The 23379-nt window shown below is 43.5% G+C and overlaps 1 protein-coding gene across 1 annotated transcript in view; it reads left to right on the forward strand.

Annotated features, from left to right (window-relative positions):
- Positions 1 to 23379, forward strand: part of CFH (complement factor H) — a 1233551-nt gene that overhangs the window by 1003495 nt on the left and 206677 nt on the right. Inside the window, exon 10 of the mRNA XM_063428115.1 lies at positions 5034 to 5216. Within this exon, the coding sequence (XP_063284185.1) occupies positions 5034 to 5216 (183 nt within the window). The remainder of the gene's footprint in view (positions 1 to 5033; positions 5217 to 23379) is intronic.

Here is a 23379-nt window from a genome sequence, read left to right on the forward strand (position 1 = left end):
AGAGCAGCACCATACAGGAAGCACTGACTGTCCCAGGATATTATACACACAGACGCGTACTATACAGAGAGCAGCACTATACAGGGAGCACTGAATGTCCCAGGATACTATACACACATACCTGTACTATACAGAGAGCAGCACTATACAGGAATACACACACACAGACTGCGGCATTCACACACAGATTGCTGAATATACATACACAGACTGCTGAGTACACACACACAGACTGCTGAGTACACACACACAGACTGCTGAGTGTACACACACACACACACACAGAGAGACTGCAGAGTATACACATACAGACTGCTGAGTACACTCACACAGACTGCGGAGCGCACACACACACACACAGACTGTGGAATACACATACACAGACTGCGGAGTACTCGCACAGACTGCTGAATACACACACAGACTGCTGAGTACACACACACACATATATCTCAGAAGAGATAGCCTAATGAAAGTGGAACATATCAGATTTACAAAATGCACAGAATAAATGTGTATGTGTATGTAAAAATATTACAAAATGAAATACATTTCTGGCAAAGTTTGACATAAACTGGTGAAAAGATTAGCAACATATTAAAGCATAAAATACGCCAAATAAGATACACTGGAGTGTCTACTTTTACCAGTGGTTGATCTGTGTGGGATAATTTGAATAGTCAAACTGCTTCTTTTATGACAATGTATGTAAAGTAGTTAAAGATCCATTAGATAACCCAGTGTGCATGTGTATGCACACGGTATCATTGGGTGGTGGAAACAGTAACACAGCATATAATCTTTTAATTACCTCCTCTGTGTTATTACTGTGGAGATGTAGTAAGGAACAGTCACTTCTATGGAAGTTATGCTTTAATCGGTGTAACTAATTAACGAGTATAATTAACTTTACTTGTACACAACATAAAGTCATATGTTTGTGGTGTTTGTTCTGCACATGTACAAACACATATTATGGAGTATTGGTTACTTGGTAGAAAAGTGCATTTTCATTAATTAGTTTTTTTATTTCCAATGCCCTTTTGGCTGGACTGAGATACTTGACAGGGTTTTCACTGAATTGAGGAAATTAGGAAAAGGTAAGTACACCCTTTAAAGGGAAACTATAATGCTAGGAATATAAAGTTGTATACCGAGCACTATAGTGCTCCCCTCCCTCGAAGCCTCCCCTCCCAACCCTTTTGTTGCTTACCTGATTCCAGTGCTGATGTCCCTCCACTCCTACTTCAGCGAGTGCTGCCATCACATTAGGACTATCCCATTTGCTTTTATATATATATACTTAAAAATATGTAATTATGCAAGGCATTTATACAAAATATATATAATCTATTAAGTGGACAGCTTGAATTACCATATGTTTTTGTTTAATTATTTTTTTATGCTGGCAGATCACATGTAATATGCTAATCACATGTTAATGCTAATTTATTTATTTTAAGCAACCATAATTATATATTTATTTCTGCAGGTCAAACATGTATCCGTCCAGAGATTGCAGATGGACAGTTATATTACTATTATTATTTTCCAAAGCAATTAGGAACATATATCGATTATCGGTGTAATGATGGATTTCTGCCACAGGACAAAAGATACTATAGCAAATCCTATTGTACTGAAAATGGATGGGATCCTAAACCCAAATGTACAAGTAAGGAATATACACATTTTATTATTTATAAACTCTATGTACATTTCACAAGAATGCACTTTATTAATTTAATTAAATATATTATAATATTACATTTTACACATGGTATCTATTTACAATCATTTAAGTTATATATTGTAAAATGTTTGGAAAAAATATAGAAATAAAACATGATTGCATTATTTATCTAGCACAAGGCATTCATTACTAAATATCATGAACTGGAGGGAGACTTACAAAATTAGTAAATGTGTGATAAAATACCAATATTTTTTCAGAATGAAAAGCGCTTCCCATTAGTTCCCAAATTGGTCAGTCGTGAGAAAAATCACAGCAGATGGCAACTGGGCTTCCTCAATATACATTGTATAGGAGAACCCTATAAAACGTTTGTAAACAAAAAAAATAATAAAAACTATCACTGCAGGACTGAAAAAAAGAAAAGAACATAATTAGAAATACCCCACATATTGTAGATGTACCGTATATACTCGAGTATAAGCCGACCCGAATATAAGCCGAGGCCCCTAATTTTTCCCCAAAAAACTGGGAAAACTTATTGACTCGAGTATAAGACTAGGGTGGGAAATGCAGCAGCTACTGGTAAATTTCTAAATAAAATTAGATCCTAAAAAAAATATATTAATTGAATATTTATTTACAGTGTGTGTATAATGAATGCAGTGTGTGCGTATGAGTGCAGCGTGTGTGTGTATGAGTGCAGCGTGTGTGTATGAGTGCAGTGTGTGTATGAGTGCAGCGTGTGTGTGTATGAGTGCAGCGTGTGTATGAGTGCAGTGTGTGTGTGTATGAATGCAGTGTGTGTGAGTGCAGTGTGTGTGTATGAGTGCAGTGTGTGTGTGTATGAATGCAGTGTGTGTATGAATGCAGTGTATGAATGCAGTGTGTGCAGGGCCGGTGCAAGGATATTTGCCCCCCCCATATGTCCTGACCTCCCCTCCTCCTCCCTCAGTGGTCCTTACCTCCCCACCCCCGTGTTCCTTCACCCCCCTCCCCCAGTGGTCCTGACTCACCCCTCCCCTAGTGGTCCTTACTTCCCCCTCCCCTCCCCTAGTGGTCCTTACTTCCCCCTCCCCTCCCCTAGTGGTCCTTATCCCCCCCTCCCTCCCCTAGTGGTCCTTATCCCCCCCCTCCCTCTCATAGTGGTCCATATCCCCCTCCCTCCCATAGTGGTCCTTATCCCCCCCCTCCCTTCCTCCCATAGTGGTCCTTATCCCCCCCCTCCCTCTCATAGTGGTCCTTATCCCCCTCCCTCCCATAGTGGTCCTTATCCCCCCCCTCCCTTCCTCCCATAGTGGTCCTTATCCCCCCTCCCTCCCATAGTGTTCCTTTTCTCCCCCCCTCCCTCCCATAGTGGTCTTTATCCCACCCCCCTCCCTCCGATAGTGGTCCTTATCCCCCCTCCCTTCCATAGTGGTATAGTGGTCCTTATCCCCCCCTCCCTCCCATAGTGGTCCTTATCCCCCCCCTCCCTCCCATAGTGGTCCTTATCCCCCCCTTCCCTCCCATTGTGGTCCTTATCCCCCCCCTCCCTCCCATAGTGGTCCTTATCCCCCCCCTCCATCCCATAGTGGTCCTTATCCCCCCCCTCCCTCCCATAGTGGTCCTTATACCCCCCTCCCTCCCATAGTGGTCCTTATCCCACCCCCTCCCTTCAATAGTGGTCCTTATCCCCCCCCTCCCTCCCATAGCGGTCCTTATACCCCCCCTCCCTCCCATAGTGGTCCTTATCCCACCCCCTCCCTCCCATAGTGGTCCTTATACCCCACCCCCCCCCTCCCACACTGGTCCTTATACCCCCTTTTTTAATTATTATTTTTTTTATTATTATTATTATTTTTTTTTATTATTATTTCTTATTTTATTTATTTTTCGTCCCCCCTCCCTGCTTGATACATGGCAGGGAGGGGGGCTCTCCTTCCCTGGTGGTCCAGTGGCAGTTCAGTGGGGGGGAGAGGGGGGCTGGCAGAGCTGTACTTACCTGTTCTGCAGCTCCTGTCAGCTCTCTCCTCCTCTGCGCCGTCCGTGCAGCTCTTTCTATCAGCTCACACTGTAAGTCTTGCGAGAGCCGCGGCTCTCGCGAGACTTACACTGGGAGCTGACCGAGGTGCTGAACGGACGGCGCGGAGGAGGAGAGAGCTGACAGGAGCTGCAGAACAGGTAAGTACAGCTCTGCCAGCCCCCCTCTCCCCCGGTCTGTATTATGGCAATGTAAATTGCCATAATACAGACCTTGACTCGAGTATAAGCCGAGTTGGGGTTTTTCAGCCCAAAAAATGGGCTGAAAAACTCGGCTTATACTCGAGTATATACGGTAATACAGAACCTTAAACCTAACAGGTGCAGTGTAAGACTTGGAATAGCCAGAAGGATGCTTTGAGTGTACTTTGTAATAAATTAGTGTAATTGAGAGGAATATTATACCCCAATGTGTCTATAGTATTATATTGTATATTTGCCAACAGCTTAAACAGCCCATATACATCTGCTAGTTTAAGGGTATTGTACTGACTGTACAATGTGTATGGTAGTTGTAAATACTTAATTTTCTCCTTTTTTGTGCTGTAATTAGAATATCGTTCAACTACCACACACAATGTACAGTCAGTACAATACCCTTAAACTAGCAGATGCACATGAGCTGTGTAAGTTAGTGTTTTATCTTGTTTATATTATTTCCTTTTATTTTAGGTAATATCCATTGTATAAAACAAACATTTTTGTGACTTCTTAGATGCAAATGTCTATAAACTTTTTTCTAATTTTGTAGTAAAATATTTGCTTCCATACACAATCTCTAAATCAACTTTTGATTAATCAACTTGGTGATTAGGCCCTCTCTTGGCGATTAAGCCCTGTGGTCAAGAATAAAATAGTTCTCAATAGGAGGATCTGCTAACTGGGCACCCTAATATTGCTTACCCAAATAGGTCAGTCAAGCTTTGTCATGGCCCATTGTTCAAGACTAGAATGTTGTGACTTCTCAAATGTTAAGCTCCACAATGTTTTCTAATGTGTAGTTAAATATTTAAAGCTCAAAGCCTCAATTAATCTCTTAGTTGAAAGGTTGAAGCTCAAATCCTTAATTAATCTCTTAGTTGAAATTGATTTTGATATAATAAATATCTGATCTGCAACAAAATGTGATGCTGCTCTAGTTGATTTCAGTTTTGTGTTTGTATTTTGATTAAGATGTTAAATAATTTAGAAGTTAAATACCTTATTTTGGAAAACTGTCCTGGTCAGTGGCGATTCATATAATCGCTAAGTCTGACATGACTTTTAGTTACTCATGCAATAAATTATGTTCTGTCATCCATTGCTTTTTCCATCTTAGAGACATGCAGCAGGTTCAATGCACAAGTGGAAAATGGAGTTCTTCAAAATTCAGATGATTATTACTTAGTTGGAGAGAAAGTACAGTTCTCCTGCAGACAAAGTTATCTCACTAAAGACAAACAAAAAAATGGGGAGAGAGAATGCCTGCCCAATGGCAAGTTTACTGAAGATCAGTGCTCCAGTGAGTATTTTATTAAAAATATTATTTCATTTATGTATGTTTTTATCTGAAAAGTACGTACTTGATTATACTTTGATATGCTGTCTATTTATGTCAGCACAAATATAAATTGTGGTGGTCCGCCTCGTACCCTTACTGAGTACATCCGCCAAACACGCTTGCTAGCCATCGCCAGGACACCACCAGCACTTCAGCCCCTAGCCGCCGCAGCTTCCTGGATCCAGCTTCCAGTGATCAAATCTCTCCTGCAGAGAGTACAGCTGTGTAGTGATTATAGCTTTCCAAGGAATCTTTCACCCACAGACATTAGTCGAGACTTAATGCTGGGAGTGAATTAACTTTATTAGGGCCACACATGGCCTTATATGCATAGACCCCTAAATGGGGTTTCTCATACAAACATACAGGGTTTTTCCTCCCAAGTGTCACATCCTGCTCCTGTTGTGGATCATTTCTGTCCTGGCTTTTGGTATCCAGTACTCTTTTTACAATTCTTGTTTAGTTTTTCTTGTTTTTTCTGGTTTCCTATTCTATGTGTGGTTTTCTTTATGCTGGGTTTTCTGGGTTCATTCCTTTATTCCGTTCCTGGAATTTCCAGTCTCTTGGATTCCTTTAAATGTTTGGTTTTTATTGCCACACCCGTTCCTTTGCCATTAATCCTTTTTGTTTCAGTCTGTTCCTGCAAGCAGTGGTCTCATTTCCTCTGCTTCTTTCTTTGCAGGTAAGTACTGTGTGTGTTTTATTGTTGTTTATTTAGTCATGCATATCTAGGCAGTTAGGACTTTGGGACAGTGGTGGGCTGCATACATCTAGGCCATTTATGTATGTCTAGATATCCAATGTTTATTACATATATAGTACTTAGTTATGTCTCCTCTTGTTTGGCCTTGTATCTCTTGTCTTGTGAGTTTTTTTGTCTTGAATTTCCAGTTCAAGTACAGTCCTGTCCTGTCCATGTCCTGTTAATGATTCCCTCATGTATTGAGTATATATTCTGGGTTCTGCTTTCTGTCCTGTTCCGGTTCTGCGCTCTTCTAGTCTTGTCTTGTTATCTTGTTTGGTGCCTGTTCTAGACTTGCCTTGTTTTAGTACTAGATACATTTCTGCTGCAGAGCCTCCCTATCCAGATCATGGGAGGTCTGCATATTATCATCTAGCTCCTGGAATCCGTAGAAGATTCATCTATAGGAAAAGGTTACTGATTGCACAAGGTTTAATTTCTTGTTAGTAATTGGTAAGGCATTTGATTTGATTAGCTAGGTACTTGCTATTGATTGTTGGTTAATTAGCTATTGTTTGCAAATAAGCATAGGCCTACCTAGGTGTTAAACATTCATAGTGGGTGGTGATTTTAGGATGTATATAAGGGTTGCTGTCATTAGCTTGGCTAATATAGCTTGGTTGCTACATCTAAGTGCTGCTTGTAAGTGTGTGATTGGAGATATTCTGGAGAGTGCTGCTTGTAAGTGTGTGATTGGAGATATTCTGGAGATAAACTGGAGGTGATGTGAGGTATTCAGGAGAAAAAAATAAATAAGATTTGTTTGATTTAAATGATTCACCTCATTAAAATGGCAGACTTAGTTCAGTGTAATAGTTGTTATGCATTTGTTTCACTTTCCACTTTTTGGAGATTTGGATGCTGTCTAATCTGTAGACAGTTCTCTATATTGCGGCAGGAGATTGTATTTTTGAAGTCTAAGATTTGTAAATTATCTGGTAAACAAACTCAGGCTGGAACTGCTCCAAAGCCACTGCCGCAGAGACGTACTAGGAATGGCAGATGGCTTACTGTAGGATCTGGTAGACTTAGAGTTGTGGATTAAAGGTATATTACACAGTCTGTTGCTCTACATAATTCATTTTCTTCACTTTCAGAATGTAATGGTGTTATAGAGACATTCTCAGGCACCAGGTGTAGTGGTGTTATGGAGACATGCTCAGGCACTGAGGGTAGTGGTGTTGTGGAGACAGGCTTGGAGACTATAGTGAGGCCTAATAGAAAGCAGTTGTTGGGGATTCGATCATAAGAGGTGTGGAGATGTCTTCCTGGAGCTACTGCTCACAGAGACAGGAGACGTATTTGTAATATTGTTAAGCAATCAAAGCAGGAAGCGGAATTGTATGTACTTGTCCATCTAGGGACAAATGATTTGGCTTGCAATGAGGTTTCAGATGTTAAGGAAGTTTTTAGTGTTTTTGCCAATGATATACGAAAGGTTGCTTCCACACTGTCATTCTCTGACGTTCTGCCTGTGGATAACACTCAGAACGACAGGCGGATGCATATAAGAGACTTTAACTTGTGGCTTGGTGAATGGTGTCGGGAGCAAGGATTCGGCTTTATTTCTCATGGTAGCTCTGTTTGGAATGGAAATAAACTGTACAAAAAGAGGGTTTGCTTCTTTCTCAAAAGGAAACAAATGTTCTCAGTGAGCAGTTCAGAGGCTTTGCTAGGATGTATTTAAACTAGGAGGGGGGGGGGCAAAAGGGTGATCAAACATCAATCCAATTGCCCACCAAAACAAAGACAGAAGGTGCCTGTAGCAAGTGTGTTAAAAAATGATAAGCTTAGAGTCATGTCTACAAATGCTCGCAGTTTAGAGAATAAGATCCATGAACTTGTGTCAATAATGGCAACTGATAATGTAGCTTTAGTTGCTGTTACTGAGACATGGTATAATGAGAAAAATGACTGGGACATAGCAATACCAGGGTACTCTTTATATAGAAAAGACAGGGAAGGCAAGAAAAGGGGAGGGGGTGCCCTGTATGTGAAGGATAGCATAAAATCTAGCCTAATAAAAGTTAGTGAGGCGAACATAGAGTCCGTTTGGGTTATGTTAGAATTTGGTAATCACACAGTAACTCGTGTAGGTGTGATTTATAGGCCCCCAGGACAGATAGAAGAGTTAGATAATCTACTAGTTGAGGAAATAGCTAAAATGACAATAAAGGGGGGAGTTATCATCATGGGTGACTGTACTCTTCTTCCTGATGTGAATTGGAAAGCCAAAATAGCTGCTTGTACCAGGAGCACACATATTCTAAACTCCCTACTGGGATTGTCTTTAAAACAAGTCATTGAGGAGCCAACTCGTAAAGAGGCCATACTAGATTTAGTGTTAACAAATGGAGATTTGGTATCCGATATTACTGTAGGTGAAAGTTTAGGATCCAGTGATCATAAGTCAGTGTGGTTTAATATAAGAATAGTGACTGAGTCACACCACACAGAAACAAAAGTTTTAGACTTTAAAAAACAGACTTTTCTAAAATTAGAAAATGTGTAAAGGAGTCATTATCAGACTGGAGCAATTTAAATGGGATTATTTAAATGTTGCACTGCTGAAAGCAACAGAAAATTGCATTAGACTTTTCAGTAAAAGCAAAAAAATTCAAGAAACCTCTGTGGTACTTCACAGATGTGGCCAAAATTGTAAAAAAAAAAAAAAAAAAGTTAGCATTTAGTAATTATAAAAAAAAAGACAGAATAATCTATAAGATTAGGCAGAAAGAGGCTAAGCAAGTTGTAAGAGCTTTCAAATTACACACAGAAGAGAAAATAGCACAGTCAGTAAAAAAAAGGGGACAAAACATTTTTTAGATACATAAATGAGAAAAGGAAAGTAAAACAAGGATTAGTTAGATTAAAAACAAAAGAAGGAAGGTATGTACAGGTCTAGCTGACTGCCCAATGAATATTTGTGTTCAGTATTTATAGATGAAAATGAAGGAAAGGGAAAAAAAGAAAAATTAGTCATCTGTTTCAGAGGAAGAGGTTCTATTTCAACTGTCAAAAGTAAAGACAAATAAGTCAATGGGACCTGATGGAATACACCCAAAGCTATTAAAAGAGCTTAGTGGTGTACTAGCAAAACCATTAATAGATTCATTTAACCAATCATTGTTAACAGGAGTAGTCCCAGAAGATTGGAAGTTAGCAAATGTTTTGCCCATTCACAAGAAATGTAGTAGGGAGGAATCGGGCAACTATAGGCCAGTAAGCCTTACTTCAGTAGTGGGGAAAGTAATGGAAACCATGTTAAAGGATAGGATTGTTGATCATCTAAAAACACATGGATTTCAAGATCAGAGACAACATGGGTTTACTTCAGGGAGATCATGCCAAACCAATCTAATTGATATTTTTGATTGGGTAACTAAAATAATAGATCAGGGTGGTGCAATAGACATTGCTTACCTAGATTTCAGTACGGCTTTTGACACTGTTGCACATAGAATGCTTATCAATAAACTGCAATCTTTAAGTTTGGATTCCAATATTGTTGAATTGGTAAGGCAGTGGCTGAGTGACAGGCAACAGAGGGTTGTAGTCAATGGAGTATATTCGAAGCATGGGCTTGTCACCAGTGGGGTACCTCAGCGATATGTACTTGGACCCATTCTCTTTAATATTTTTATTAGTGATATTGCAGAAGGTCTTGATGGTAAGGTATGTCTTTTTGCTGATGATACTAAGATATGTAAAAGGGTTGATGTTCCGGGAGGGATAAGCCAAATGGCAAATGATTTAGGTAAACTCGAAAAATGGTCAGAGTTGTGGCAACTGACATTTAATGTGGATAAGTGCAAGATAATACATCTTGGACGTAAAAGCCCAAGGGCAGAGTACAGAATATTTGATAGTCCTAACCTCAACATCTGAGTAAAGGGATTTAGGGGTGAATATTTCTGATGACTTAAATGTAGGTAGACAATGTAATAGAGCAGCAGGAAATGCTAGCAGAATGTGTGGCTGTATAGGGAGAGGTATCAGCAGTAGAAAGAGGGAAGTGCTAATGCCATTGTACAGAACACTGGTGAGACCTCACTTGGAGTATTGTACGCAGTACTGGAGACCGTATCTTCAGAAGGATATTGATACTTTTTTATTTGTGATATTGCAGAAGGTCTTGATGGTAAGGTATGTCTTTTTGCTGATGATGAAGATATGTAACAGGGTTGATGTTCCAGAAAGGGATAGGATATTGATAATTTAGAGAGAGTTCAGAGAAGGGCTACTAAACTGGTTTATGGATTGCAGGATAAAACTTACAAGGAAGGTTAAAGGATCTTAACATGTATAGAAACATTTAAATATATTAAGGGAATCAACACAGTAAAGGAGGAGACTATATTTAAAAGAAGAAAAACTACCACAACAAGAGGACATAATCTTAAATTAGAGGGGCAAAGGTTTAAAAATAATATCAGGACGTATTACTTTACTGAGAGGGTAGTGGATGCATGGAATAGCCTTCCAGTTGAAGTGGTAGAGATTAACACATTCAAGGAGTTTAAGCTTGGGCGGATAGGCTTAAGGCTATCTTAAATATAAGATAAGGCCAGGGACTAATGAAAGCCTGGATCTAAGCTCATAACATATCCAAAAATCACTCAGATCCAAACATAGCTGAATCGCCACCTGGGTAAAGTTTTGACCAACCACACATGAGGCGACTGCCCCAAATAGTTGCAGGAGAAAGGTAGTGGCAGTCGGTCTCTTTCGGGAGTCCAAAAATTAACAAAGCACAGATCGTATACTATAACGGTTAGGTAGAGATTGTTTGCATAGTTCATGCGGACAATCCAACTGAACAGCGCTCTCCCGACATGTGTATCCAAGAATCAGGCGTTCGTCTAAGTTCAGCGGTGTTCACTAGTTTGTCTGTCAGATTTTAGTTCCATACAGTTGATGACCGAGCACCGCTGCCTGCGTTCATTCACCAAGATGGCCACCAACTCAGTTCCTACATGTTCATGCATAAGAACGGTGGCCACCCAGCCAAACACTTAAGGTGTCAAGAGAGGTTAATAGGTAAACAAGCCCAGAGGTGGTCCGCAATTTGTGCATTTGTTCGGTTACCGAATGGAAAAGGGAAACCACACAAATCAATTAGTTTAAGGGGTTGGTTACATGGCCCATAGTCTTTGGGCAGTAGACTAGCAAGTAGGCTCCTCCTGGAGCTCTTGTATTTAGTAGTTGGTACTTTATTCTCTGTGTGGAGTAAAACTTGAGGATGAAACATAGCTAGCTAATAACTATATCCTATATGCCTATAAATGGACTGCTATTCCAGCTGTCTGTATGTGCTATCAATCTCTGTGGCACAACCTACACTAGATATCTGTATAGTAAGTTTTTGGAACAGGTCAAGGGCAGGACCTGCAATAGCTTCTGCAGCTGCTCTACTCCACAAGGATTCCTGTTCACAAGTTTGGGGAGAAAGTGATCTGAGATCACTTCCTCTAAGTGCTGCAATGCGTAAATTGAGGATCGTCCCTCACCACCTGCAATCACCGCTCGAGTTACACAAACTAGGGATGTGCATGTAAAAATACTCGGTTTGGTTCGGCATTGCAAAATTCGGTACTTTGGAAGTTTGGCACTTCGGGACAGGAAAGGGTTAAGGGTATGGGGTAGGGTTAGGGGTAAGGTTAGGAGTATGGTTGCATTAGGACCAGGGTTAGGGTTAGGAGTAGGGTTAGGGGTAAGGTTAGGGTTAGCATAGGGTGAGGGGTAGGGTTACCCTACCCCAACCACTAACCCTCACCCCAACCCCTAACACCAACCCTCTCCTGTTTTGCCACTCTCAGAAATCCGAGGCACTTTGGAACTTCCGAAATTCGGCACTTCTGAACTTCCCAAATTCGGCAATGCGGTTCGGCACTTCAGACATTCGGAAGCGTCCGAAATTCGTCCAAATTTGCATTTGGAACGAGACGAATTGCACATGTCTAACACAAACAGATGTCTGAAGTCCCACTGGGACACCTGGTAGGCCAGATCCTGTTTGGCTCTGGCAGCTTTGAATGCCATGCAAAGAAACCTTATGTTATGCATGTCACACTTGCCATAGGTTGATGACTCCTTGACTAGTGTGTATTAGTTAGTTTTCACTAAAGTCTTTTCTATGTTGTCATTTGACTGTCTTTTGAAAATATTTTGGGTTGTGTAGGTTGCGTATATCTACCAAGATGTCTGTTCTTGGTCGTTGTGTTACTGAGGGCCATTAAGTTACATTTCTGATCTGTTGATGGAGGTTCAAAATCTAACGTTTTGAACTTTAAAGGGACACTGTAGTCACCAAAACAACTTTAGCTTAATGAAGCACTTTTGGTGTATAGGTCATGTACTGCAGTCTCACTGCTCAATTCTCTGCCAATTAAAAGTTAAATCATTTTGTTTATGCAGTCCTAATCACACCTCCCTGCATTTGGCTTACACAACCATCCTAAACATTTCCTGTAAAGAGTCATCTAATGTTTACACTTCCATTATTGCAAATTCAGTTAAATTTAGAATTTCCTATCTCCTTCAATGTTAATAGCTTGCTAGACCATGCATAAACCTCCTGTTTGTGAATAAAGCTCAATTTACGGAGCAAGAGATAAAACATTTTAAAGTAAGTTACATCTGATTGAAAATGAAACCATTTTGTTTTCATGCAGGCTGTATGAGTCACAGGCAGAGAAGGTGTGACTAGGGCTGCATTAACAGGAAAAAAAAAGTGATTTACCTCATAAATGGCACATAATTGAGCAGTGAAACATCAGAGTCTATACATCAACACTGCTTAATTAAGCTAAAGTTGTTTTGGTCACCATAGTGTTCCTTTAATTACCTAGATTGTTTGGGACTTTCTTTTGAGCCAGGCTTTGATGTCATAAAAGCCACATTTCAACAGGGAACTTTGTTTCCTCCATCAGATTAAGACCCCATGCTGTCTGGTTATAATTTTCCTGGACAGATTTAATTATCTAAGATACACATTGATTGCCCAATGTTCAGTATACAGGAATTGACACTAAATGTCATTAATTAAACCAATATTTCCTCCCAGGTTAGATAATCGTAGTGGTAGCAATAATTTCAGAGAAGTGTCAGTTAGCATAAGTTAGTACAGGAATACAACCTGTAATAAAAATCTGTACAGGAACACTACTTGCTCTGGCACACTGAGGGTTTCCACAGAAAAGCAGCTTGCTCTGGGAATCTGGAGGTTTGCACTGGAAAGCAGCTTGCTATGGAACACTGTGGGTTTGTACAGGATAGCAGCTTCTGGAACACTGCATTTTTCACTGAGTAGCAGTTATCTCTGGAACATTGAGGGTAACATCTAGAGAGGGCCCTGGTGCAAGAAAGTTTTTATGGGCCCCCATCTAGTGCAAGTGTGGGCAAAAGGTAGATCCCCATCTGTTCTACAATTCACATAATGCTATGTCAGCTGGGGATCTACAATTTGCCAATCCTTACAGGGTTGTATTTGTGAGCAGCGTTTGTGCATTTTGGTATAAGCATGTTTGTGTATATAGTATATTTGTGCAAATAGGGGTTTATTTGTATGTACTGTTATCATTGTAATGCAGTGGTGCAACTGTGTGTAGTGTTTGTATGTAGTGGTGGTTTTTAAATGCAGGTGTGCTTTTGAGTGTTGTGTTGATGTTTCATTGAAAGGGTGTTTGTATATAATGTTAGTGATTAATACAGTGTGTGTTTGTATGTAATGTTTGATTGCAGGGGTGTGTTTACATGTAATGTTGACTTTGATATGTGGATGTACATTTGTGCTAGGTTGCAGGAGTGTTTGCATTCACATAAATTCATATACATACTCACACATACACACTCATAGATACACACCAACACATACACACACTGACATATGCACAAACCTTGACACATGTGAACACTGGCACATACACACCCTGACACATAGCTACACAAACGACATACACACAGATACATGCACACTGATCTATATACACTCTGACACACAGATACACACAACCAGATACACACTAACACAGCGGTGCTCAAACTGTGTGCACACAGGGGTGCCGCGGAATGTTTCCCAGGTGCTATGATTACAGCCCTGTGGAAACATTACTGTACTGCTGAACAGGGGCCTGGTCTGGTGCCGCAGTCCTTTAAGACAGCGACCAGGCCCCTGTAATGTCGGCCGGCTGGGAGGAAGTGACAGTCTGTCACTTCCTTCCAGCATCATGCAGAGAGACAGCGCTGGAGGGAGAGGAGGCAGCCGCAGCGTGAAGGGGAGAGGAGCACTGTAGGAGCCGCTACAGACCCCTCACTCCCACCAGCAGCAGCAGGACTGCAAGGACACATAAGGTAAGCTAACAGGAGGGTGGCTGGAGATATTGTGTGTGTATCAATGAGTGTGTGTGTGTATGTATGAGTGTGTGTGTGTGTGTAGGAGTGTGTATGTGTGTACAGGGACAGACTGACAGCCTTCTGGGCCCTCGGGCAAAATTAGATCCTGGACTCTTCAAAAACCAAATTAAGTATTAAAGGGACACTATAATCACCAGAACAACTACATATTAATGTAGTTGTTCTGATGCCCATAGCTAATTCCTGCAGGCTTTTTAACGCAAACACTGTGTAGCGGATTGGTACCGGGCTGTCCCACGACATGTATGAGAATAAGTGTATTTGGTCATATGGCTGGTTTAATGTGTATGTACATGTATAGAAAGCATGGTATCCGGGTATAATGACAGTTAAATGTATGTAAAGAATTGTATTCCTCTAGTTGTTCGGTAGAATCATTCAAATAAAACAAGGGAATGAAACTACCGAACAACCAGACCACCCAGGAATGAGTGTGCCTCCAATTACCGTTTGCAACAATGTTGCAAACAGGTAATTGGCAATCAGTGCAGTGTGGTCTTTGTCCTCTGGGTGGCCGCCATTCGGGAAACAAACACGTGGCGGCGGCCATCTTAAACTACCGAACAGCGGTGTTTTGCCGTCGAGTGTCTGGAACTAAAATCGGACACTTGACTAGGCAAACACCGCTGAGACCTCCATACTTCCAGAAATTCGTATGGAAACTACCGAATGACCCGCCGTTCGGTAGAAAGAGCCCCATAAACAAGGGAATTCATTCAAACCCTCTCCAGGCTCTATAACACAGGCAATTCGCCTGTTTTCATTCCCTTGTTTGTGACCGACCGCAGGGCCAAAATGCATGGAACTGTTTTCGGATACTTTACCCATGCGGTCGGTCAAATCTTTGGAACCCCATATCTCACGAACCATTCATCCGAATGGGCTAATTTTTAAGTATGTTGGTCCCCCAGAATAGAGCTATCTGGGGATGTTGGATTTGTGGATGTACCCCAAGTATTTAGGGTACATCCAAAACTCGGGGAAAACTGTGTACACAATAAGGGGATTATGATGCTAGAGGAGGGGAGGAGATCTGTGGGAGGTTACTACTTAGAGATTGGATAATGTCTTAAGTGATAGAACCTCCTCCCTTGCATGGGAGAGGGCTTTATAAGGAACTGTGGAATAAAGCTTGTCAGACTACTCCTGAAACTGTGTGTCGTCCAGTTATTGGGATTGCGATGGGGATACTGCTGTATTACTTTACCTGCTGGAAACCTTGCCTGTGGACTTAACATCACCTTGTTCCTGAGCCTCACTGGAATCTCTAGTGGAGAATAGCTGTGCAAGATCGGCTCTCCGCTACATTGGTTGGCAGCGCTGGGATCCAAACTCACAGAGGAACAAGCGTAAATGGAGTACGGATGGAGATTGATTTTTCTGCGCTAAAACGCTCCACGCTAAAGGACCTCCTAGAGGCAAGGGGTATACAAGCCAGCAATAAGAAGAAAGCAGTACTTGTTACAGAACTCATGGCAGAGTACAGAATGGAGGGCGATTCAGTTCCGGCACAGAGGGAGCCGGGAGGAACACCACAAGGATCGGAATTCCAGAGGCAGGTTCAGTTCAGGCTATCCTTTTATGGGGAAAACCCCCCAACAGAAATTGTTACCAGGACAATGGCCGAGGTACAAGAATTCATCCTAAGGACACAGGCACCAGAACAAAGCTCTGCAATTAATGTGCCACAGGAAGGTAAGCCTAAAATACCATACCAGGCTTTTAAAACATATGTGGAGGCAGAGGAAGATATAGACGCTTTCCTGCAAGACTTTGAAAGACTGTGTGCACTGCATAAAATTAACGCAGAGGACTGGGTACCTATTTTGACCGGAAGGTTAACCGGGAGGGCAGCAGAGGCATATCGGACTGTACCTAATGACGAAATAAGGAATTACAGTAAAGTGAAAGAAATTATACTCGCCAGGTATGCTATAACACCCGAGGCATACCGGCGGAGGTTCCGGGATCTAAAGAAAACAGAGAAGGACTCGCACGCAGAGTGGGCATGCCGATTACAGGGGGCAGCGCTCGGGTGGGTGCAAGCTAGCAAGGCACGTTCTATGGAGGATGTAATACAAATGTTGCTGATGGAGCAGTTCTATGAGGGAGTAACCAATGAGGTCCAGGAATGGGTAAGGGACAGAAACCCTACTTCCCTTACCGAGGCGGCTAGGAAAGCGGATGACTACCTGGATGCACGCAGGTCACAAAAACCTGCAGCTCCAAAAGCAACCTTTAAAACATTCGGGGGAAACAACTACACCCCAGCTCCACCGAGACCGCTACCACCACCTCCACCACCCGCTGCACAGCCCCGGTTCCGACAACCCACCGCTGGCCCCTGTCATCACTGCCAGAAGTGGGGACATTATAAAAGGGAATGCCCACAGATACGGGACCATTCCACCTGGATTCGTCCAGGCCCACCTCCACCCAGGGCGGCCGCAGCCCACCACTACCAGGACCTAGTCACCACCCCATATGGTTCCGCAGTCCCCATTACTACTGTGGAACAATGGGAGGTACTGCACGAGGCAGATCCGGTCCAGGCCAATGTGGATAATCTACGGCACCATCGACAGACGGCATATCTGAATGGTACAGCAGTCCGGGGATTACGAGATTCGGGAGCCACCATCACTTTGGTACAGAGCCACCTGATTTCAGATCAGGCAAAACTGAACAAAACTGTTGCCGTCCGGGTAGCTGGGGGAGCAGTGTACCGGCTACCTACAGCAAGGGTACATTTACATTGGGGAGCGGGGGCAGGGGAAGTGGAGGTGGGGTTGATGCCACATTTACCGGCGGAGGTTTTATTGGGGAACGATCTGGGGAGGCTCACTTCTGCTTTTGAGCCCCAGTCACCCACCACAGGAGAGGTCAACCCTGTAGTCACCCGACAACAGGCCCGCACCCAGGACCACAACACACTGCCGGAGGTCCAGGTAAGCAACCCTACCCCCCCCTCTAGAATGTGTCCCCTGGGCTCCACCTAATGAATTTGTAGCTGAAGTCGCAACAGACCCCACGCTTCAGGTGTATAGGGACAAGGTTGGCACGGGTTCCCCCGGGGCGGAGGGAGAGAAGTTTATCTGGGATAAACAACTTTTATACAGGGAAACAACCAAACAGATTACGGGGTTAGACCCGATAGCGAGGAGACAATTAGTGGTACCACAGCGGTACCGGGCTGAATTACTCCGGATAGCGCATGATATTCCGCTATCCGGACATCTAGGTTTTAGTCGCACCAGGTACAGACTAACCCAGAGTTTCTTCTGGCCAGGGATTAGCCAGGAAGTACGCAGATATTGCACGACTTGCGATACCTGCCAGAGAGTGGGAAAAAGGGGGGATCGCAGGAAGGCTAAACTTCACCCCTTACCCATAATAGAGGAACCTTTTAGCCGAATAGCGGTGGATCTGATAGGCCCCCTCAATAAAGTTAGCCCGTCAGGAAAACGGTATATTTTAACGGTCGTAGATTATGCCACCAGGTATCCAGAGGCAGTGGCTCTGACCAACATCCACGCTGAGACGGTCGCGGATGCCCTCATGCGGATATTCTCCCGGATGGGATTACCCAGGGAGATTATCTCGGATCAGGGTACCCAGTTTACCGCAGAATTCACCCAACACCTCTGGAGGATCTGTGGCATTAAGCCTATTATCAGCGCCCCTTACCACCCCCAGACGAACGGGCTCTGCGAACGATTCAATGGTACCTTGAAGCAGATGCTCCGAACCTTCGCAGAGACCCACAAGGACTGGGAACGATTCCTGCCGCACCTCCTATTTGCATACCGGGAGGTGCCGCAGGAATCCACAGGGTTCTCCCCGTTTGAATTATTGTTTGGAAGGAGGGTCCGAGGCCCATTGGATCTTATTAGAGAGCATTGGGAGGGAGACCGGAGCACAGATGGCACTCCCATCCTACCATATGTGTTGGCCTTTCGGGACCGCCTAGAAGCGTTGACCAAGACGGTACGGGAAAACCTTCAGGAGGCCCAGACCCGCCAGCGTACATGGTAGGATCGGGGAGCCAGGGACCGTAGCTTTCAGGTCGGGCAGAAGGTACTAATTTTAAAACCTGTCCGACATGATAAGTTACAGGCCGCCTGGCAGGGCCCATATAAGGTGGTGGAGCAAAGATGCGATACCACCTATATTATCGGCCCCTGCACAGGGACTGGGGGGCGACGCATGCTCCATGTGAACATGCTGAAGCCCTACCACGAGCGTACTGAGGAGGTAACCGCCATCTGTGCCCCTAACACGGAAGAGTTTGACAGCTTACCCCTCCCCGATTTGCTGGGGGATGGGCAGCTGTCCGGAGATTTAGGGGAGGTTACGCTGGGAGATCGGCTGAGCCCACAGGAGCGGATCGAGGTACAGCAACTATTGGAAGAGAAACGCGACACGTTCTCTAATGTACCTGGATACACGCCTCTGGCAACTCACCGGGTCGAGACCCCAGGGCAACTACCCATGCGCCAGACGCCATACCGCATTCCAGAAGCGGTACGGGCAAACATGCGTAAGGAGATCGACGAAATGCTCCAACTGGGGGTGATTGAACCCTCAGACAGTCCTTGGGCATCTCCTGTAGTCCTCGTACCAAAGCGAGACGGTACGACCCGCTTCTGCGTGGACTATAGGAGATTGAACGAGAAGACTGTATCTGACGCCTATCCGATGCCCCGGATAGACGAGTTACTGGACAGAATGGCCAGGGGCCAATACCTCACCACTATTGACTTGTGTAAAGGGTATTGGCAAATCCCCCTGGCCCCAGACGCCATCCCGAAGTCGGCCTTTGTCACCCCATTTGGCTTGTACCAGTTTAAGGTCATGCCATTTGGGATGAAAAACGCCCCAGCCACCTTCCAAAGGATGGTGGATCGACTCCTAGATGGATTCCAGGACTATACATGTGCCTACCTGGACGATATTGCTATTTTTAGCAATACGTGGCAGGAACACTTAGCTCACATCGGAGCTGTACTAGATAGGATAAGGGAAGCAGGTCTGACCTTGAAGCCGGCCAAGTGTAGTATCGGCATGGCTGAGGTACAATACCTGGGACATAGAGTAGGGTGCGGTAAACAAAAACCCGAACCCGCCAAAGTAGAGGCTGTAGCCCAGTGGCCCACCCCTAGGACTAAGACCCAGGTTTTAGCGTTTCTAGGGACAGCAGGGTATTACCGGAAGTTTGTTCCCAATTATAGCGCCCTGGCCAAACCCCTCACTGACCTGACCCGTAAGAACCTTCCCCGCCAAGTAAACTGGACCCCGGAGTGTGAGCAGGCATTCCAACAATTGAAAAATGCACTGATAAATGCCCCTGTCTTGGCAGCTCCCAATCCAACTAAACGTTTTCTTGTTCACACAGACGCTTCTATGTTTGGATTGGGGGCAGTACTGAGTCAAGTCGGGGCCGATGGCGGGGAACATCCAGTGGCTTACATCAGTCGCAAACTGTTACCTCGAGAAGTAAGCTACGCCGCCATCGAAAAGGAATGCCTGGCTGTGGTGTGGGCCCTAAAGAAGCTACAACCCTATTTATATGGACAGCCCTTTTCCTTGCTCACGGATCACAACCCGTTAGTCTGGCTGAACCGGGTGGCTGGAGACAACGCCAGGCTGCTGCGCTGGAGTTTGGCGCTACAGCCTTTTGACTTTAATATCCAGTACCGGCCGGGTAAGCAGAATGGAAATGCTGACGGGTTGTCAAGACAAACTGACTTAGAGAAATGATCCGTGAGCCCCCGGACATCCCCAAGCCGATCCGTGTTGGATCAGACTGTGTATGCCGGCTTGTGGGCAAGGGGGAGCAGTGTAGCGGATTGGTACCGGGCTGTCCCACGACATGTATGAGAATAAGTGTATTTGGTCATATGGCTGGTTTAATGTGTATGTACATGTATAGAAAGCATGGTATCCGGGTATAATGACAGTTAAATGTATGTAAAGAATTGTATTCCTCTAGTTGTTCGGTAGAATCATTCAAATAAAACAAGGGAATGAAACTACCGAACAACCAGACCACCCAGGAATGAGTGTGCCTCCAATTACCGTTTGCAACAATGTTGCAAACAGGTAATTGGCAATCAGTGCAGTGTGGTCTTTGTCCTCTGGGTGGCCGCCATTCGGGAAACAAACACGTGGCGGCGGCCATCTTAAACTACCGAACAGCGGTGTTTTGCCGTCGAGTGTCTGGAACTAAAATCGGACACTTGACTAGGCAAACACCGCTGAGACCTCCATACTTCCAGAAATTCGTATGGAAACTACCGAATGACCCGCCGTTCGGTAGAAAGAGCCCCATAAACAAGGGAATTCATTCAAACCCTCTCCAGGCTCTATAACACAGGCAATTCGCCTGTTTTCATTCCCTTGTTTGTGACCGACCGCAGGGCCAAAATGCATGGAACTGTTTTCGGATACTTTACCCATGCGGTCGGTCAAATCTTTGGAACCCCATATCTCACGAACCATTCATCCGAATGGGCTAATTTTTAAGTATGTTGGTCCCCCAGAATAGAGCTATCTGGGGATGTTGGATTTGTGGATGTACCCCAAGTATTTAGGGTACATCCAAAACTCGGGGAAAACTGTGTACACAATAAGGGGATTATGATGCTAGAGGAGGGGAGGAGATCTGTGGGAGGTTACTACTTAGAGATTGGATAATGTCTTAAGTGATAGAACCTCCTCCCTTGCATGGGAGAGGGCTTTATAAGGAACTGTGGAATAAAGCTTGTCAGACTACTCCTGAAACTGTGTGTCGTCCAGTTATTGGGATTGCGATGGGGATACTGCTGTATTACTTTACCTGCTGGAAACCTTGCCTGTGGACTTAACATCACCTTGTTCCTGAGCCTCACTGGAATCTCTAGTGGAGAATAGCTGTGCAAGATCGGCTCTCCGCTACACACTGGCTTTCAGAAAAGGAGGTGTTTACATTGCTGCCTAGGAATACCTTAAGTGGCAGTCATTCAGACAGCCACTAGAGTTGCTTGATAGGTCAGTGCTGCTGGTGTTTAGTATCTCCACACTCTGCATGGAGACACAGAATGCTACCATAAGGATTGATTCATTGCATCTCAATGCAGAGGTGAGAATTGGTGTAGTGTGGCATTTTGTTGCACATGTTTTTCTATGAAAAAGAATTTGTGTAGTGCCAGAGAGTATAAAATGCAGACTTTCATTTAGTGTAAATGGGTAAATGCATTGTTCCATGAGTGAGTAGAGCAGATGTTTGTAAAAGCAGGAATGTATTTGTATGGAATGTTGATGTGTGAATGTAAGGGTGTATTTATGTTGAATGTGAATACAAGGGTGTAATTTGTGGAGGACTTGTGTGTTGGTGTATGAATGCCAGTGTGTATTAGTATGGCAAAGGTTTTTTTTTTTACTGTAAGAATAATCAGGATGTTGAATTCTCTGCCTGAAGAAGTGGTTTTATCAGAGTCCATACAGATGTTCAAACAGCTACTAGATGCATACTTGCAAAAACAGAATATTCAAGGATATAATATTTCAATGTAGGGTAATAACTGCTTGATCCAAGGATAAATCTGACTGCCATCCTCATCAAGAAGGATTTTTTTTCCTAGCTTGTTGCAAAATTGTGCTTCAAACTGTTTTTTTTTGCCTTCTTTTGGATCAACAGCAAAAAAACTAATGTTGTTCTAGATTATTTTGAATAAACAAATATGTTTAAATGTCTATCTGCTCCTGTCGAAATCTGAGATGATTAAATTGCGTATACGCAGAAGTAAGTTCACACTGACACACGGAGTTCAGGTTAAAATAACTTCGAGAAAATTTAATGGCATCTGGTTAAAAAGCGGGCTCGCAGACCCTTTTAAGAGCGAAATTGCATCATCATTGTATATCAAGATAACAACAAATAAACATCATTAATTGGATTAAGTGTTAAGTGGTTATGTCAATGTCCACCCATCAATATTATTAATTGGCTCCAAAACTAAGTGGTTAGCTAATTGTCCTCCCACCGGGAGGTGGCGTTATTCTAAACACGGGTGTGGACAGATGGCTTAAGCGCCATCTTACCCAGCACAAGGCTTACTCGGTGGGAAGGGGGGCTTGGGCGTCATTTTGGGTAGTTAGTGACGTCAGACTCTAGGTCAGGTTCATGGTCTTTTTTATGAAAGAACATTTCATACAGGCTATTTCTCATGGCCTAGCTATAGTATACTTTGTTGCATGTTACAGGAATTTGATAATTCCAGTGTTAGTCGTGTCCTTCTAGAAACTACAGTCTCTGTTCATTATTCTAAATGCTGTTGGGAAAATCTGTCATGTAATGTAGACAAAATGAAGTTAGTACAAAAATTCAATACATGATCAATAAAAGGTTTTAATAATTCTACATCAGTCCCCCCTATGAAATGTTAGATTCTAAAAAAAAGATAAACTTTATTTTGTTAATACCAGAACACGTGTTAGCCCAAAGGCACAGAAACCCCGTGGCCGCTAGCTAGGTGTTATTGCAAAGTGCAATTCTGTCCCTTAATCTGACCCTAGTAGGCTAACTCATCCGTCAGTATGGCTCTCGAACGCTTCACTCCCATGGGTATCCCACGGTGGCTAGCCCACCACTTCTCCACACGGTAGACTTAACCCATACAGACGGATGCTGTCCCTAAGCTGGTCCCTACCTAGAACTCTTGCACTTTATCAGTAAAAGGGATAGTTTGCAGCGGCAGACAGGGTGAGTTGAGATCCTGGAAATCTTGGACTGTTAGATGTGCGAAAGTTGGTGCCGCTTGGTCTACAGTCTTCTGTAGGAATTTTCTCAGACAGGGGAGGACACAACAAACGAGAAGAGCAAAGATAAAAAGAGAAATTAGTATTGCCATACCAATATGCATTAAAGCTTTTTGCCATCCTGTCATCCAACCAAACCATCTTTCCCAGGGATCTTTTATCCCAGAA

Source organism: Pelobates fuscus, chromosome 7, assembly GCF_036172605.1.
Source record: "Pelobates fuscus isolate aPelFus1 chromosome 7, aPelFus1.pri, whole genome shotgun sequence".
In the NCBI taxonomy this organism is placed as follows: domain Eukaryota; kingdom Metazoa; phylum Chordata; class Amphibia; order Anura; family Pelobatidae; genus Pelobates; species Pelobates fuscus.